The sequence below is a fragment of the Miniopterus natalensis genome, chromosome X (genome assembly GCF_054644295.1).
Source record: "Miniopterus natalensis isolate mMinNat1 chromosome X, mMinNat1.hap1, whole genome shotgun sequence".
Taxonomy (NCBI): Eukaryota; Metazoa; Chordata; class Mammalia; order Chiroptera; family Miniopteridae; genus Miniopterus; species Miniopterus natalensis.
Window position 1 is genome coordinate 17,956,127 of NC_142103.1, and position 20,619 is coordinate 17,976,745.

A 20,619-nucleotide genomic window follows, 5' to 3' on the forward strand; every position below is an offset into this window, starting at 1 on the left:
GCTGGACACAGAAATCTAGGATATAATTAAATGCTAACTTGTGAGACCCACTACAGGTGCCTAATTATTCTAGAATTTTGGTTAGACATAGCTTTACAAAGGACGTCAATTTTTTAAAAATTAATTTATTTGCCAGTTACAGATGACATACAATATTATATTAGTTTCATATGTGTAACAGTGATTAGACATTTATATACCTTACAAAATGACCACCCTGATAAGTCTGATTCCCATTTGACACCATACATAGTCATTACAATGTTATTGACTGTATTTTCTTTCTTGTACTTTACATCCCTATGACTATTTTTATAACTGGCAATTTGTACTTTTTAATCCCTTTCACATTTTTTACCCATCTCTCCAACCCCCATCCCGTCTGGTGACCTTCAATTTGTTCTCTGTTATCTATGAGTTTGTTTCTATTTTGTTTGTTCATTTATTTTGCTTTTTAGATTCTACATATAAGTGAAATCATATGATATTTGTCTTTGTCTGACTTATGTCACTTAGCATAATAGCTCAAAGGAGGTCAAATTTTAACTATGTTTTGAAGGAGGGAGGGCATTCTACATGAAAATCAATGGCATAAATAAAGTTACTGGGAAAGGAGTAAGTCTGGGTTTTTACCAATCAGATAGTCTGGAGAACAACCTGAAAAGATGACTCAGAGCACTTAGGGAAATAATGAAAAATAAGGTTGAACAGTTAAGTTGGAGCTAGATTACGGAAGTCTTATATCGTGATATCATGCAATGATAGAAAGCCATTAGAAGTTTTGTGTTTTTTTTTTGTTTGTTTGTTTTTAACTCTAAATAGAGTTATATAATGAGAGCAGAGTTTAATTACTATTAATATAAACTTTTATATTCAAACTATGTATCTATTAATCTTAGATGTGCATCTGTTTCTTTTCTGTCCCCTGAATTAAATGAAGAGCAATATCATAAAAACATAGCTATAGTATTGTTTTGATTGAATACATTATGTTTACTTAAAGATTGGAGTAAACCCATTTCTTAACTTCCTCTCTTTTAGTTCCTTTACCTTCGTTCATAAAACATATTTTCCATTAATAATTTTCATTGCTCTTCTCAGGATGCACTTTCTTTTTACTCCATTTCTTTTTTAATTTTTATTTTATTTTTATTGATTTCAGAGAGAGGAAGGGAGAGGGAGAGAGAGAGATAGAAACATCAATGATGAGAGAGTCATTGATCGGCTGCCTCCTGCATGCCCCACACTGGGGATGGAGCCCACAACCTGGGCATGTCCCCCAACCGGGAATCAAACCATGATCTCCTGGATCCTAGGTGACGCTCAACCGCTGAGCCACGACCGGCCTGACGTCCATTTCTTTTTTGAAATTTCACTGATCAAAACTAGATAGAATACACTAATAAGTTATTTCCAATGCAGAATTTAGTGGAAAGATTTGCTTATCAGATTGTTTTTTAATACCTGAGAGTATCAATCCACACCTGGCCGGGCGCTATATTTAATTTGGAAGTTATTGACATCCAACCAACTTTTGGTATTAATTATTTGTAGCTTATCTGGTTTCTATACTATAGTTGTGCAATGTCTGTTTTAATGTGACCATTACAAAATTTATCAAACTCACTTAAAATATTCGGTCCTTCAGGGTATTACATATGTACCTACCTCTATTTAATAGTTGACATTTTGGTACATTGGGTAAGTTTAAAGCATTTTAAAAAAATGCTTGGTTTTTTCCCCCCTCAAAAGGATGTGAAGAAAAAGGAAAAACAGAAGATATGGGGAGATTTATAGAAGAGGGAAAGGAAAACATTAGACTAAAGAAATTGAGAACAGACAACAATACCCTCAGAAATGAAACCCAACATCCAGAATAGAAAAATAGAGAACTAAGATAAGGATTGGGGCAGGAAGAAGTTGAGTTTAAAGCAATAGAAACAGTTTTAAAGACATTCTAAAGGACTAATTGGAAACTTTAAGCAATTTTGTGTAAAACAGAACTGTATTTTTGTATAGTGGACTACTATATGGAAATAGAAATGTTTCTAGAATTCTGACAAGAGGAATGAGTACAAATTTAGTGGAAGGAAATTATAAAGTTATATAGTGGAAGATATATATGAGTTAATGATATAAAACGTTCCCCTTATCCACAGGGGATATGTTTCAAAACCACTGTTGGATGCTTGAAACCACAGATAGTACTGAACCCAGTATATACTATCTTTTTTCATATACATACATACCTATGATAAAGTCTAATTTATAAATTAGGCACAGTATGAGATTAACAACAACTAATAATAAAATAGAAAAATCACAACAATATACTATAATAATAAGTGAATGTGGTCTCTCTCTCCCTCCCTCCCTCCCTCCCTCCCTCCCTCCCTCCCTCCCTCCCTCTCTCCCTCCCTCCCTCTCTCCCTCTCCCCTCCTCTCTGTCTATGATGATAACTGATCTGATAATGGAGATGGCTCTTAGTGACTAGTGGGTGGAGATCATATACAGCATGGAGATGCAGGACAAAAAGGGATGATTCACATCCCCCCCAGGCAGGACAAAGCAGCACAGCATGAGACTCCATCACACTACTTAGAACAGCATGCAATTTAAAATTTATGAATTGTTTACTCCTGGAATTTTCCACTTAATATTTTCAGACTGGGGTTGGCCGTAGGTAACTGAAGCCATGGAAAGCGAAACCGTGGATAATGGGAGACAAATATATAGAGGGCAGATGAGAATTGTGGAGAAGAACCCCCCTTTTCTTTTTCTTTTTTTAATTTTCTTTTTGTTTAAAATATTACAGATGTCCCTTTTTCTCCCGAATGACCCACTCCACCCTATCCCAACCCCTCCCCAGTCCCTCTCCTTACCATTGTCCGTGTCCTTGGGTTGTGCATATATGCATATAAATTCTTTGGTTAATCTCTCCCCCTCCACCCACCCGCCCTCCTCCATCCCTCTGACATTCGTCAGTCTGATCTATGCTTCCATGTCATTGAATCTATTCTGTTAATGTGTGCATTCTCCACAAGATTAGAGCACAGCAGGTCCTGGAATAACATTGTTTCATTCAACATTGTTTTGTTATAATGTTGATAAGATAACATAGGAACTTAACTCTTGTTTATAACAATCAACCTGTGGTAAAATTGCTTTCGTTATATGTTGTTTCACTTTAAGTCGCAGAACCTAAGTCGTTCAGTTGATAACGATGTTAAATGAGGACTTAACTATATAAAAGTTGTTTAGAGAAATGACTTACTTCTTCCGTACAACAAATTGTGTTGTAGAAGGAATTTTAGTGTTCGTTTTTTTTTCTTTAGACAGAGCTGGGATATCCAGATAACCACATGCAAGCGAGATATTTAGAATCTGTGTGGAAAAAAAAATCTAAACAGATCTTATTTCGATAGAGATAGCAATAATTAAGAATAAAACTGGCAAATATGGAATTGGAGAGTGAGATTATTCACTTATGCATATGAAAATAAAGGCTGTGAAACAGAAAGGGAAACTATATGCACTGAAAATAAATGCAAAACCTCACAAAAGCAAACAATTTGCCAAAGAAAAATTAAGCTTAGAATAGAAGCTACTCAGAATGTACCAAAGGTGATCTAGGGGCCTTAGCTTCCTTTCTTTGGGGACTCCAGATTATATTGAGAAAGATTAGAGGATTTTTCAAAAGATCATGTAAGGGGAAGCAAAATGATAGAATTTTTGAAGAGAGTAAAAGTTCCTGGTGTCTAGATGAGCTGTTCAGAATTTGAGGATTGAATACATACCTCAAGAAATAGTTTTATGGAATATGGACCAAATGAGAAATGACACTGATCATGATACAGGAAGCATTGGCCATACCTTTTTTCATAGGGAAAAAGAAGGAATAATAAATTCCGCCTGACATTACTCAATTTCCAGTATAAACTAATTGTAGGAATGTTCGAAACACAGGAGGGCTTATGAATGAGCCAAGAAGTTTTTTGGTGATTTTTTTAATGGAAGAAAATAAATCATTGCTTTGGACTAGATAAGCCATGATTACCTTTCAAAATATTATCTACATATAGCTCAGAGAAGAAGATTAAATAATTATTTGGTGAATAAAAATAAAATAAGGCAACATTCAGTACTTAGTCTCATCTCATTGGTGTCTTGACATCTCTCTTTTTAGCCAGTACCCAAGGTATAATAAACTTCACAGGATAAACCATATGCTTTAACTTGCCAGTGGCTAAGTCTTTAAAAGTACATATTCTTCAAGCCAACAATTCCACTTGTAAGAATATCTTCCATAGGTTTTCTCACACCAGTAAGTATATGTACAAGTAGATTCATTGCAGCATTGCTTATAATGGCAAAAGTTGACAGACAACATAAGTGTCCAGCCAGAGAGAAATAGATAAATAATTTATGGTATGTCCCATTATGGAATACTATGAATCCACCAAAAAGAATGAAGTAGCTTTGTGTGTGCTGAGACAGAAGGCTGTCCATGTTATGTGCTCAAGTGAATTTTTTAAATGTACAACAGTATGTATAGTATTCCACTTTAAAAAATCCTGTATACATATAAGCCAAAGGTAGATTACATATATGTATAGAAAGAGGTTTGGAAGTACATTTGACCCCTGAACAACATGGGGTAACGGGTGCTGACACCCCTATTCCCCCTGAATAGTCACAAATCTACACATAACTTTTGATTCCTCCAAAAATTTTACTACTAATTGCCCACATTTGACTGGAAGCCTTGCCGACAACATAAATAGTTGATTAACACATATTTTACATGTTATATGTATTATATGCTATATTATTACGATAAAATAAGGTAGGGAAAAGAAAATGTTATTAAGGCAATCTTAAGGAAGATAAAATACATTTACAGTATTTATTGAAAAAAATCTGGGTTTAGTGGACCTGTAAAGTTCAAACCTGTGTTGTTTAAGGGTCAATTATATATATACAGTAGTTACTCCTAGTACATAGAAGAGGTGGACTTTTAGTTTTCAATTTATATTGTTTCATATTTTTACAACAACCATATATTTAATTTTTTTGAGCGTGGTATTTATCTGAGGGAGAAAAAAGCAATCCCTTGGGAGGCAACCCTTTCCCCCCAAACCTTGGTTCAATTTCTCTTGCCTTACCATGGCTTGTACAGTTTACCACAAATCAACACTAGGTACAATTTATTTTATTATTGGGAGAAGTTTCACAAATAAAGTTCCTGGTTTCGAGCTAGCTTGACAGAAAATTAAAGTTCTGCCCATTGTGACTACATAGTTTAAAAATACCAAGTGGTGGCTGCTGGGGGAAATTTGGTTTGTTCATTTATTAATGGAACATTTATTAAGTGCCAAGCACTGGGGAATTCAAATATGCTAGTCCCTCAACTCTTCTAGCTGATGGTTACTTTCCTACTTCTGGGGTGCTAGACCACCCCATCCCCACCCACAGTGGTTGCATTCAGTACTTCCCATGCTCATCTACATTTGAAAGGCAATCCCCTTACACTTATTGCAATTTAGATGCCATATATGAATTTTCAAAAAGCCACTTCTTGCCTTCTGCATGAGAATAGTCCCCTAAAATTGACTTCTCTTTTTACATCTACTTTTAATAAATAACAGGGATCGGAGATGATTTAGCAATGAAAAGTGGAAAATAGCGAGGGTGGGGTATATAATGTTTGTGTTTTAAAGGAAAGGGGCATTCCTGAAAGATTTGATATTTGTGAACAAAAACATATGTCAATCACTGTTGGAGAAAGAAAACTATGATACATAATCCTGTTCTAAAGTATATGTATATTGTATAAATATTTTTGGAATAAAAATATATCTCCAGAGAGAAAGTGGCTGGATCACATTATCTCTTTGAAGTTCCAATTCTGTAGATCCAAGCATTTTCTTTAAAAAGCAATTTAAAAATTATGATGAGAAAATGTTTAGACTGAGATTTAGATTACATACATATGTGTAGGATCAATATTTCTAAAACTGCATTTTTCAGTATGTCATGCCTTTTGCTTCGTAAATCCATGAAACACAATTTTAAATAAAAGTTTCATTTGAGGTCATTAAAATATGAAGAGGATAGAATAATCCTTGCTACTAGTTCCTGTTGTATTACATTCTCTGTTATATTACATTATATTATTAGAAAGTAATTTATATGAGTATCTTTATGATTTTTTATAACAATGTATTTCCATTTTTGAAACTGCACACTCAATATTGCCAAAATCTTCATTTTGAGCCTTATTATTATATTGAATATTATCTCATTTTTTTCCATGTACCCTCCTATTATAAACTTAACATGTTTCATTCTCCCCAGAGTAGACCAAAGAAACAACTGTCTATTTGTTCTGTGGTTGCTAGCCTATTAATTCTCCACTAGACTTTAGGTATTTGGGGACAATTATGTCTCACGTCGGGTCTCCTGGGCTCCTTTTTCCAAAGATAATTAAATTCCAAACTTGAAACTTGAAAGATAATTGATCAAGCAGCAGCAAGGGTACAAAGTACAAGGATACCTAAGACACAATCCCTAATTCTCGAAGAGATGGAACACTCTAGTTGGTAAAAAGGAACTCCTGTCTTGCAGCCCACACGGATACTCTGTGCCTTTCTTTCTCAAAACCAAACAAACAAAAAACAAAACAAAAATAAGGTATCAGTAAAGTTCTGTAAAAGGACTTTTAATAAATATACTATTATGGAAAGGATGTTAGTCTAGCACTGTAATTCTGCACATGGGAAAATGAAAGTATACATGATAATTGTTTTGCAAAATAAGGTAAAAGCCACTGGTTCTGTAAAAAAAGTGAATGTATATACCTTTCCCCTTATTCATTTTTAATCTAAATTAGTCTTAATTTTATCTTTTCCCTACAGTGAATTAAATATTGTCAAATATCAAGTAAGCTGTTCAGTTTTATCATTTTCTGAGTAATTAGTCTATTGTTTTTATTTTCCAAATAGGTCGCACACTCATTAATATATGAACAGAATTTTAGCACATGGAGATTTGTCTACCCATTTTACCTTGATTAGTGGTGCAACTCCTGTTCTTGTTGTAGGGCTTTGACCAGCTTCGACATGAAGGTTTGCTTTGTGATGTGACCCTGATGCCAGGTGACACAGATGATGCCTTCCCTGTGCATCGTGTCATGATGGCCTCTGCTAGTGATTACTTCAAAGCTATGTTCACAGGTAGGTCACCCTTTTAAACTCTGCATCCATGTTAAAACAATATGAAAAATACATGTTTAAATCTTTTTATTTCTAAAGTGCATTCAGCTCTTTTAGTCTGTGTCATTATAAGAAGAAACAGTTTCAAAAGGAATATACCCAGTAAGTGTGGTTGTGGGTGGCACTTTTTAAACTTGGGAAATGTATGTACTTCTTTCATACTGCCTCCCTCTTTTATTTCACAGCTTTTCTTTTCCAGACACATATATGAATGGGCATCCGAGACTCTGGGTCCCATTACTATAATCTTTAATTCATCAAAAGATATGAAGTGACAGGAGAACATTAGTATAGAGATATTTCTTTTAAAGTACATTCTTTTAATTATAAATTATGCAGAAGCCTAACTGACATGAATGCTTACACAGAATAAAACTTTTTCTTGATTTTATTGTATCTAATTAGCAGCAGAAGTGAGTGTGACTTTAATTAAAGTATATGTCTTAATTTAATTGAATGTCTTTTTATTTAAGGTGGAATGAAAGAACAAGATTTAATGTGCATTAAGCTTCATGGCGTGAGCAAAGTTGGTTTAAGGAAAATCATTGATTTCATTTATACTGCAAAACTTTCTCTGAATATGGACAACCTTCAAGACACACTGGAAGCTGCCAGTTTTCTACAGATTCTGCCTGTTTTGGACTTCTGCAAAGTGTTTCTCATATCTGGGGTAAGACATTTTCAAATCTTTTTCTGCAGTAGACTCTGATATCCCCTGTTTTGAGTAGACTTACCAATCTTTTGTGTAGACATGTGAAACTTTGACTGTTACAGAGAGGTGTCACGTAGTGTGTGGTCTGTAAGCAAGTTGAGAGGAAACCAATACAGATGTATATTTACAAAAGAGAATCATTTAAGAAAAGCCTTCTGTGTAAACAAATGACACCAGGCAGTAATCGTGTTTGATAACAATATATACCTTAATCTTTTTGATAATGTTATAATTTTAATTTGGTTTTATTCATGTTAATGATTTTATATAAACAGACTTAAATAGAATTCTGTGGAACTATAATCTGAGCTTCTAGAAGTCTTTTTATTTTTTTAAATTTATCTTTATTGTTGAAAGTATTACAAATGTTCCCTTTTCTCCCCATTGATCCCCTTCACCCTGTACCCCTCCCCCCAGGCTTTCACCCCACTCTTGTCTGTGTCCATGGGTTATGAATATATGAATATAAGTTTTTATGTTAATCTCTCCTCACCCCCTACCCATCCCTACCTTCCCTCTGAGATTCATCAGTCTGTTCCATGCTTCTATGTCTCTGGATCTATTTTGTTCATTAGATTCCACATATGAGTAAGATCATGTGACACTTGTCTTTCTCTGACTGGCTTATTTCACTTAGCATAGTACTCTCCAGGTCCCACCACGCTGTCTCAAAGGGTAAAGGATCCTTTGTTTTTACAGCTGCATAGTATTCCATGGTGTAAATGTTCGAGAAGATGCTTGATATGATTTCGGTCTTTAAAAATAGGCTCAGCAATATTTTTTCTTCCTTTAGATATGGGAGTTAGATCTTGAAAAGAACTAACACTTATGTGTAGACCTTTAAACATATAAGTTTTGAGTCCATCGAAACACATCACCCGTTGAATCATTTTTAGCCTTCTTTAATAGATGAGAGAGAGCACATACAAGTACCAACCAATGAACTGCTTAGCAGTCATCTTGTTCCTGAAGATAGTGTCTTATTTTAGTTGAGACCCTTAAATTTTACTTCTGGGAAACAAAATATTTTGGTTGGAAAGAAATAGTGCCAAGAAAATTTCTAGAGCTTGCTTTTGTGATTGAAAATTATGACATTAGTAAATTTTGATGTTTTATATTTTTTATATTGATGGAAAATACATTTTTCTATAATTGATTTTAACTCATACTTATGGTAATATTGGTAAATAATTGCTGTTAGCCTTTAAAATTACATTTACTAAACATGGAGCCTTATCTTTAAAACCCTAAGTTTTCAAGAGAATGTGTCCTTAATGATTTTATTAATAAGCTGCTCCTTATCTTATAAAGTCAGCCAACAGTTCATTTATCTGAGCTATTGAGAATGTGCTATGTTTCCTTATTGCCATTCTCAAGTACTCAGACTGCTGTCTCATAATTACTTTTAGTCTTTTAAACTAACTGCTATTTTTAAGGGTTTTTATGGCAGCATGGTGTTAAGAGTGTTGACTCCTATTGTCTTCCCCATTGCACAGGTAACCCAAGTAAAGTTTGTGTATTTCCCAAGATGCTGCTTGTGCTCATTACTGAATCTGGGTACTAAATTAATTTTAATTTAATCATACACAGCCATTCACCTCAAGAGCTATACACATCTTTCCTCTAGTTTTGTGCCATTGACATCATATAGCAACGTCATTTCAGGAAAAGTGAATGGTATTGAATATGCTTTTAAAAATGTATCAGTCTAATAATTAATCTAATAATAACACTTAATGCTTACATTTATAGACTCTGCTTTACGCTGATCCTAGCAACATATGGTCATCCTGAGCCAAACTAGTCACAGTGTCGTGATTTTTTGGAACTGATCATTAACAAGCAACATTGCTGACCTATTTCTTTTCGAATACCAAAGTTTAGTCCTTACAATTTTAGACATTGGTTGTGATCAGTTTCTTTACCTGAAAGAAAAGTACCAAACTGGATAAAGCACAATTTATGAAGAGGTATGAAAGTAGACAATTGTTGAAATAACAGTATTAGAAAATAATTTTGTTCTGGATAACTCTATTTAAAACAAGTTTATTTAAAGGTGATATCACAGTAATTTTACAATATTAACAAATTCCTATAATTAGAATGTTGATTCCTTAACCTTTTTGAAGCATTTATTTTAACTATATGTTTTACTCTTTTGGAAATATCTTTTTTTAAAAAACACACAGTTAATATTGTCTTAAAGGTTGTATTCTTCATTCCTAGTGTCCTCTGCAGACATCCTAAAACCCATTTCTAGGCTTGTCCCTGACAAAGCTTACTTGTGGTCTAGTTTACTCCTATCTCTAATGGTTTTAGAATTTTCTTGCCCATGAGCTTTGAGGAATCATCTCTTTTCTGACCACCATTCTATTCACTTATCTTTCATCCTGGGATATGTCTGTGTGATTTTACTGTGGAAATCTTCCCTCTCAGAATCCATGATAATTTTTGAGAAAAGTTGGTAGATTATTAGTTTAAGGATTATGTAAAATCCATTTTTTTCTTTATTCTTTCATGCATTCCAATTTCTTAGTTAAATGTTTAGGCTCACTCTATTTATTTCCCCTTTCTTTCTCAGAAATTCAAGTGAATCAGAAAAAACAGTAGCCCTGGGTGCCTTTTCTACTTACGAGAACTGAAAGTTTCAACATCATATGTGTGTGTGTGTGTGTGTGTGTAATTTATCTTTATTGTTGAAAGTATTACAGATGTCCCTTTTTTCCCCCATTGACCCCTTCTACGCTGCCCTTGCCCCCACCCCAGGCCTTCACCACACTATTGTCTCTTTTTAGTTATCCCACAAGCTAAGTTATTATAGATAATTTTAAAATATAACAATCTCATGTTTTAAGGATTGTGTGCTTAAATCAATCATTTTGAGGAAATAGGATTATATTTTTAATGATATAGTGTGATTATAGTTCACATAAATGAAATAATACTTAGGTTTGAGCTCTTAGAAAAATTAGCTCTGATACAATTTTATCCCATTCTTTCTTGCAGTTGTTGTTAATCCTTGCCCAAGGACATTTTTCCATTGATTTTAGAGAGAATGGAAGGGAGGGAGGGGCAGAGGGAGAGAAAGAGAGAGACAGAGAGAGAGAAACATCTATTGATTGCCTCCCGCACGAACCCTGACTGGGGCCAGGGATGGAACCTGCAACCCAGGTATGTGCCCTTGACTGGGAATTGAACCCACGACCCTTTGCTACATGGGTTGACACTCTAACCACTGAGCAAACTGGCCAAGGCCTATCCCATTCTTAATCATTTGTGTGGATGATGAAGAGCACTGGTACATTAAATATGACTCAACAAATAACACACAAAGCATTATATATTAGTTTTGAATGATAACTTTAAATACTATAATAAAGCCACACTTACCCTTTGTGGGTTAGAGACATCAGATTTCTATTATAGAACATCTGGCTCAATAGAACAAGAATCACTTTCCTCTTAACTTTGCCATCCTCTGTGGTAATACTTTTTTCTTAGGTGGTAATTATTATTATAGATTATAAGACCTGACACTTTTGTTCTTGCTATTATTATATTCTTGGTAATTATAGAAAAGAAGACTAGGAAGTGAATACAAAAGAATGACAGTGAACCATATAAAGCAGAGTAGTTGAAATTTTCTGTAAAATGAAAAACACTTTTATATATCATTGAGATTATGGAAAATTACCTTTGTTTAGTTATATACCTATTAAAATTACATTTGTTTTATCCCTATGACTTTGCTACAGCATGCTAAATACCATGCAGCCATGCCCTGATTTACAAATAGGTTGTAGTTTAATTTTTGTTTATTGTATTTGTTTACAAGTTAGAATTTGTAACATCTAGCATTTGCCCCACAGAATTACTGTTATGGAAGATTACAGGCTAGCATACAAAACCCAATTTAACGTAAGGTTGATGAAATAGGACATTTGTAATTGAATTGGAAACATTACAATTTAAATATACAGTTATACAGAATAAACAGTACTGAATGAAAGTGAACAAGAAACCATTTTATTTTTATATAAAGGTTTATTTAATCAGAGAATAAGAGGCAATTGTGCTTTTGACTTGGTGATACTCTTCTTTAAACTCATTTTTAAAAGTTATGTTTATTTTTTCCCTTGACACAGGTATATCATTGGTTCTACCAATGATTTATTATTGGGTTGGGTCACAGTGAAATGTAGAGAAATGTTATTGACATGACTGAGGGTAGTGAAGGTTTGGAGAAGGTGGAAAACAAAGGAGGTGTAGAATGTGGGAGAGAAAAGGGGTTCTGTCAAGGGAAGAATGAAGGGAATCAGACGTTTTTAGAAAAGACAGTTTCTTTTGCTGTTTGGTGATGATATCAGCAGCAAGCTTTGGGAATATTCTTCTTGATGTAAGGATTTCCTGTATAGTACATATATTTCACATTACTTATTTAATCTAAATTGGATTTATTCATAACAATTATAACAAAATGCCTTTTCAGATAATTCTTTTTTTTTTTTTTTTTTTAAATATATCTTTATTGATTTCAGAGAGAGGAAAGGAGAAGGAAAGAGAGAGATAGAAATGTCAATGATGAGAGAGTCATTGATCGAGCCCGCAACCCGGGCATGTGCCCTGACCGGGAATCGAACCCCGATCGCCTGGATCCCAGGTCAACGCTCAGCTGCTGAGCCACGCCCGGCCGGGCTCAGATAATACTTTTTGTTTGTTAGTTTGCTTGCTTTGGGAAGGTTTAATGCAAAATAGAGAAGAAATTGCATAGATAATTTTACAATGAATCAAACTGTATTCCTCCCCTTCCTTATTGTCAAGGCTGATATTTTAGCAGGTAGTACCCAGATACTGCTTCTTTATGGCTGAGCATCTATTCTGATTATTTGGTACCCAAATTGTGCTTTGCTGATTGTTAAATATCACCTCTGCCTATAACTTTAACCACCTTATTCTTGCACATCTGCCATATAGGACTCTGTAAGGGAAGAACAGGCCCAGCCTGGGTTAAAAACAATTCTTCCCCCCAAAATCCCTTATAATATCTAATATTGTATCCAATAAAGTAAGTGCATTCAAAGTGTAATGGAAGAAGAGAACTGGATTCTCCAAGTTGTTCTTTTTTTAAGATAGATTATTTATTTATTTATTTATTATTTATTTATTTATTTCCTCACTGGAGGACATGCTTAGACAGAGGGAGAGAGAGAGAGAGGGAGGGAGAGAGAGCATTGACTGGTTGCCTTCTATATGTGCCCTGACTGGGGATTAAACCCACAGCCCAGGTATGTGCCCTGATAGGGGATCGAACCAGCAACCTCTTGGTACACAGGATGATGCCCAACCAACTGAGCCACTATCAATATCCAACTCAAGTGGCTTTTAGACTCTGAAGAGAGACAAAGATGAGGAGGAAGGTTTTTGTTTTTTAATCATTCCTTTGTTCTTCTTACCCAAATGTCCCTTCCCTATGTCCTGTGATGTCCTTACCTATGGAAGGAGGCCCAGAAGAAGATATCCTCTGACCCCCAAAGTAGCTTGTTTGATTTGTTCCCAGTCTTTTTCTATGGACATGCTTTCTCTTTCTGCATTAGAGGTGCTTGATGTCAGACTTTCATTTTAATAAACTATACAGCACTGAGGAGAATTTGGTGCATTGAGTGTCTGAGGAGTCCCCCAAAATTTGCCAATTAATTTCTTAGTCTTTGCATTTCCCTTGAGAGGACAAAAGCAGATACTTATTTCCTTTTTTGAAAAAAATTTTTATTGATTGATTGATTTTAGATAGAGAAAGGAAAGGAGGGAGAGAAACATCAATTTGTTGTTCCACATTATTCATGCATTCATTGGTTGACTCTTGAATGTGCCCTGCCCAGGGATCAAACCTACAACGTTGGAGTATTGGGATGATGCTCCAACCAACTGAGATGCTCGGCCAGAGCTGATACTTGTTTACTTTTGCTTTGTGTTTTTTTTTCCCATAAATGGTAATTTATTTGTATAAGATACAGATCTTCAACAAAATAACATCACAGATTTCTGATGAAACCTGTGATTAAAATATCAAATTATGTTAATGACAGTGTTTGGGTGAATTGGGTGTTATTTTAATTTTAATTTAGGATAGGTTACTTAAATTTAATTTAAAGTATATTACATTTTATTTAATTTGAATTTAATATAGCAGCAATGAGTACCAGTATGTTAATGAAAATGCCACATTGAAAATTATGATACTTGGAACTGCCTTTAGTATGATCATGAAGGTTGTTTGATTACAATAGAATAATTTATATCAAGGAAACTTAAGTGTGCACTTGATTATTTTAAAATGAATTTTATTGATTCTCATAAGTGGTTGAGAATTTTTGTTCCTTTTTGCTTCTTTATCCTTTAAAATGCTAATGTGATTATTTGAATTAGCTTTCATAATAACTCTGGAATTTTGGCCAGGTTATATGCTCAGATGAAATTAGAGTTCTTTCTACTTATGAATTTTTAAAACAAGCTTTAAACTTTATATTTTGAAAATGTAATGTATTCTAATATATACATGACTTACATTATATGTTTATGTTACTGCACATGTCCATTATTTTAAGCCAGTCTAGACTAAATGTTTGGGGATATGCTAGCTGAAGCACTTTTAAGAATCATGACTAAGAAGTGGATTGAAATGAACCATCATTGAATAATCCTGTATTTTTCCAAAAGTTCTTTATCATTATGCCATCATTTTTATCTGCTTATATTAACTATTATTTTAAGTATTATTTTAGACTTTGCTTCTATAATCTTTATAGTCTATGATTAACTTTTTATCTTTGATCACATGCACTTCAAAAAATTAATTTCCTATTACATATTTTTATTTGAGTCTCTTTTTTAAATTAATAAGGTCCTAGTAATTTACTGTTAATTCAACAATATTCTATTTTTAGTTGTATCTATCATCACATCTTTAATTTTTATATTGCTTATAATCATAGTATTTAACCTTTGTTATATGCCACAGTGTGGTAGCTGTTGTACACAAGCTGTAGAAACTGCTTAGTCTATCTATCAAGAAGATGACAAGTTGGAAGGTTTTGAAATTCCATTCTCTGGTGATTTCTAAGAAAAGAGTAGGCAGCTATCTGTACTGACTAGGTGGTCTGTCAAAGTCTTTTCCAGTTCTGTGCATCAGTATCTGAGCATATTCATATTTTCCAAATGCCCTTAAATAAAAGGTAGGTTTCTGTATCCTGTTATTTTAGTAATTATTTTCTTATTGGATAAAGTTGAAGAGAGAAAAGGGGAAGGAACTAAATACTTTGATCCTATTTATAAATTATACAGTTTGGTTTCTAATCTTTCATCTTGGCTTATTTTATATGCTTTAAATTTGGTAACAACTGATGGTATCATTTTGCCTATGTAAAGTACACATTTTTTGTTGTTTATATTTGCAACCATATCAATAATGATGAGAATCTGCACAGTTGGGAATTATTTTTGCATTGTTACCAATTTTTGCTTAATTGTAGTAGTAAATGTGTATAAAAATGCAAATTACCCTTGCTCTGGGGGAGGGCTATTTCTTACTTGTCTCAGAAAGTAGATCCATTACTCTAAACAGGAATCTCTTCTACCTTAGGTGGTTTGGGCAATTGGATCTTAACTGTAACTTCATTTACACAAGTAAAAATTTTACGAGACACCAACCTGCCACTCCTAAAATTGGATTAAAATATACTTTTTATTAACTATATTAGAAATCGAAGGTATTAAACAGTGTTGAAGTATTTCAAAAGTTCCATAAATGATTTATTTTTTCTAGTTCTCTTGTGTTACAAGTATGTTTTAGGTATTTTTAAAAAATATGTTTTTATTGATTTCAGAGAGAGGAAGGGAGAGGGAGAGAAAGAAGCATCAATGATGATAGAGTCATTGATCGGCTGCCTCTTGCATACCCCCCACTGGGGATGGAGCCCACAACCGGGGCATGTGCCCTGACTGGGAATTGAACCGTGATCTCCTGGTTCATGGGTAGATGCTTAACCACTGAGTCACGGCGGCTGGGCTGTTTCAGGTATTTTTTAATACATACCTATTAAGTATAACAAGCAATTAAAACTTTTTGGCAATTTCAGTAAATCAAATCAGCTGCTTAAAAGAGTTCAAATTCTTGAGCAATAAATATGTGTTGTGTGTGTGTATTAACATTAGAGCTTTCAGTGGTATATCTTAACTAGGCTGTTATTTTATACAGAGGAATAATGATTTTAGTCTCATTTCAGCTTTTAAATAATAGGATAATAGAAGGATTAGCCAATTTTCTCTCAACCGAATGCCAGTCTGTTAACCATACAGTTGCATTAATGAGGTTTATGTGACGTTTGTGAACAGACACCCTGACTAAATTAAAAAACATTTGAATACTTTGCCTGTGACCTATCTCTTTGTTTGTATATACACCCAGACATTTGTATGGTAGGCTTGTGTTTTGAGTTCTTCCTTGCATAATATTTGCTGATATTGATACCATTGTAACTAGCTAGTTATTAATAATAGGAAAGGAGCAAAAGGAAGGCCAGACATTATAAGCATGGTCATTTGGGCAGCTTCACCAGGAAGCTGCAGCTTTATACTCCCCAGGGAACCACTGGCCCATTTCCTGAAAATCACTGGGAGAAGGGGTCCAACAAAGGGGAAAATGAATACATATGCAATGAAGTTGGGGTGACATAGGGAAGGTGCTTCCCTATCAGTCTAACCTGGGAACAAAATCATTGACTAGGAGGGTGGACCCCCATGAGAGCTCGTGAAAATTTGGGAATACATAACCCATAGACAAAGGAGTTCACTCCCTTGTTGCTCTTGGCTCTTGTTGCTCTTGGCTCTCTTGCATTCGCCCATGTGGCCCATGGCCATGCGGACCCCATATGCAATGGACTAATGGACTACAGCGGGGAACACAAACTAAGCTAGCCTGATGCTGAACTAGATACCGCTCAAGTATGTAAAGGAAATTCTGGACACTGGCTCTGATTTTAGCTCTGCTGAAGCCACAGCTACACTTCTATGGTGGGGCAAAGGAAAATGGGACCTTGGAAACTCGGGGATTTAATTCCATGCAAATAAAAATTACTTGCTCTCCTGTGTGAGTATCAGAAAATTATTTTTCTCGGGATAGCGCAAGAAATCCACCCCCATGAGCAAAAGGTTGGGGACAAGGGCCTCTCCCCACTGGTAATACAATTTTTCTCTTTTGACCAGTCAGTTATTAGAATATTGAAAAGAGCTCCTGCAGAAGAGGATCCTCTCCATAGCTTCTTTCCTTTTCCTGGTTTCCAGTTTTGGCATATTTTCCTCTGTGCTGGAGAAATTTTTCTGGGCTCATTTTGACTCCAGGCAGAGCTAGAGCAGTGCTGAGAGTAAGAACAGTGGCTAAGGTAAACTACACGGCATATCATAGATACCAGAAACTCCATCAGTAATTTGATGTACACACACCTATTCCAACCCTCATGAAAGTGATTGTGTTGCTTATATTTCCAGGTAAATAATGTGGAAAATAAAATTGCTCTAGGAATAATTGTCCTATTGAATTATTTTTACTATAAGCAATAACTTTTGAAGGAATCAAAATGAAATAGTAATGAATGAAGGAATAACAATGAATGAAGCCTGTTCACATGAAAGAGAAATCTAAGAATCAGATATTAGAGCTTTTCTGTTAGTGGATCTGCTAGCTGAGTTACTTTTAAGACTCATGACTGAGAAGAGGATTGAGATGAACCATAATAGAATAACCCTCTATTTTTTCAAAATTTCCATCTGGCCAGAATTTTATTAGTATTTCTTGTGGGAGGGGAGGAGGAACACACATTTTTAAGGAGAGAAAAGTACAGTAGGTCCTTGAATAACATTGTTTCATTATAATGTTAATGAGATGCAGTAAGAATTGAACTGTTCATATTAATTAGCCTGTGGTAAAATTACTTTCATTATTTGTTGTTTCACTACAGTTCAAAGAACCTACTGATGATATTGAGGACTTACTGTAATTATTTTGGCCATTGTCAAGTAGTAACATTATTTCTTAGAATAACTTCTAACCTTCTAATTTTGAATGATTATATTCTCTTAGTCACCCTTCTATTTGATTAGGTAAAGGTGGTTTGTGAATTCTCTTTAGATCATTAATGTATTTAGGTAAGAATCTTTATTTGCATCTATATGGACAGTAAAAAGCATAATTTACTTTTCTTCTAGAACAGGTATTTATGTTATCCAGATGTGAGTGTCTTGAAAGTAGCTCTGTTTTAATTTTTTTTTATTGGCTTAATAGGTCACTTTAGACAATTGTGTTGAAGTTGGACGGATTGCCAACACCTACAATCTGACAGAAGTGGATAAATACGTTAACAGTTTCGTCTTGAAGAATTTTCCTGCATTGCTGAGCACTGGGGAGTTCTTGAAACTCCCTTTTGAGCGTCTTGCCTTTGTGCTTTCCAGTAATAGCCTTAAGCATTGCACTGAACTTGAGCTCTTTAAGGCTACCTGTCGCTGGCTACGCCTAGAAGAGCCTCGGATGGACTTTGCTCCAAAATTAATGAAGAACATACGATTTCCACTGATGACACCACAAGAGCTCATTAATTACGTGCAAACCGTAGATTTCATGAGAACTGACAATACTTGCGTGAATCTTCTTTTGGAAGCCAGCAATTACCAAATGATGCCGTATATGCAGCCAGTTATGCAGTCAGACAGGACTGCCATTCGGTCTGACACCACTCATTTGGTTACACTAGGAGGAGTGCTGAGGCAGCAGCTGGTTGTCAGCAAGGAATTGCGCATGTATGATGAAAAGGCCCATGAATGGAAATCATTAGCCCCTATGGATGCCCCAAGGTACCAGCATGGCATTGCCGTCATTGGAAATTTCCTCTATGTCGTTGGTGGACAGAGTAATTATGACACAAAAGGAAAAACCGCTGTTGATACAGTCTTCAGGTTTGATCCTCGATACAATAAATGGATGCAAGTTGCATCTTTAAATGAAAAGCGCACCTTCTTCCACCTAAGTGCCCTCAAAGGATATCTGTATGCAGTTGGTGGGCGCAATGCAGCTGGGGAACTACGTAAGTTTCTTTACTCCAAAATTCTTGTCAAATCATAAAATAAACAGTTCTATAAAATGAAGATAAAAAATGTAGTTAGGGTTACATTTTAAACTGGTTTTGTTATTTTGTTGTGTTTTTTTTTTAGAAAATATCAGAGATAAACATTATGCCTTATCTGGGCATATACTGTTGTCCATGATACAAATTATATCTCATAAATACATCAGTATGTTGCAGAATATTTGATTTGTGCAGTATGTGTGGCTTTCATCTTGAAGGTTCAACTGCAAGGTATATTCTGCTAATTTAAATTCTAATAGAATCTTGGACAGAAGTTAGGCATGTTTCCTCATTTTTCATTTTTAAAAGCTCACATACTATTTTACTGAACAGGTTAAAATTCTTCCTTACAGAGCACTGATTTTTATTGTTTGTTTTTTTTCTTTTACATAATCTGTTACCTATCAGAGGTCACATGTACAGTTAACATAGCAATTCTTTGGCTACATAAATTAAAACTAGAAAGTATACTTCTGTTATTTTAGATAAAATTGGAATAATATTGGTGTCCAAAAGGGAAGTCAGGAAGACCATATTTTATATCATGCCTTATGTATCTGTCATTACCATCATTATTTGGCTTTTTTTCCCCACTCCCTTTTTTATTCTCCCTTTTTTATAGAGTCATTGTAATTGTCAGTATTCCAGGCTTCAGAATGCTGGGAAAATTTTAAACATTGGCTTGGGATAAATTCAGAGTAATTATGAGAATATTTCTCTTCACTATTCTAAGAAATAAAAAGTAGTTTAATGGATTTGAGAGTAAGCTATTTATCGGAGACAAAAATAACTGCTTTCAACTCTTTTACTTTTCACCTTCTCAAACCCTTTTTGTTAGTGGCATGATCTTAATGGTACTGATCTTTGCTACCAAATTTTTTCTCCTTTGTTGTCACAGTGATATTTTTCTAAGACCAAACCTTCCAGGCTTTTGGACTAGGTACCATAATCATGAACCACACAGGTTTCCCAATATATTTTAATAATCAGACATTTAAAAGCATTTGAAGCATCAGTACCCTTAGTGTAGAATTGTCATTTTAATTCCCCTCAGTCAACCCCTACACACTATTTTCATGTTATTATACTATTTTAAATTTATTGTGTCTGGAAATATCCACAAGATGAAAGCAGTGACTTGGTGCTTTCTTAGAAAAACCATGCATCTAAGATAGTCTTTACAAGTTCACAAATTATAGGTCATCAACCCTGGCAGTCAATGGTTCTCTTGAAATTGTTATTTTCAAAGGAAATAGCTCCATTTTTTCAGTCAGTGCTTGCTTATTGATGTTGTCACTCCTGTTAGTATGCAGCTATTAAATTTTCAATATATGTTCCTCATTAATTAGAGGCCTTATTCTTTTGAGAATTTATAATCTTCGGGCCAAGGAGAGTCATTACATACAACCAAGAAGCTGGAGTGTTGTTTTTTTCCAGATTTGGTCCCAACCCTATTTGAGC

At 34.6% G+C, this 20,619-nt stretch overlaps 1 protein-coding gene across 5 annotated transcripts in view; it reads left to right on the forward strand.

The window, feature by feature from the left end:
• KLHL13 (kelch like family member 13) overlaps positions 1-20,619 on the forward strand; it is a 325,110-nt gene that overhangs the window by 296,281 nt on the left and 8,210 nt on the right. For all 5 annotated transcript variants that reach the window (XM_016202711.2, XM_087829330.1, XM_087829332.1 and 2 more), the window contains 3 exons: positions 7,104-7,236; positions 7,749-7,945; positions 18,321-19,116. In XM_016202711.2, coding sequence (XP_016058197.1) covers positions 7,104-7,236; positions 7,749-7,945; positions 18,321-19,116 — 1,126 coding nt within the window. The remainder of the gene's footprint in view (positions 1-7,103; positions 7,237-7,748; positions 7,946-18,320; positions 19,117-20,619) is intronic.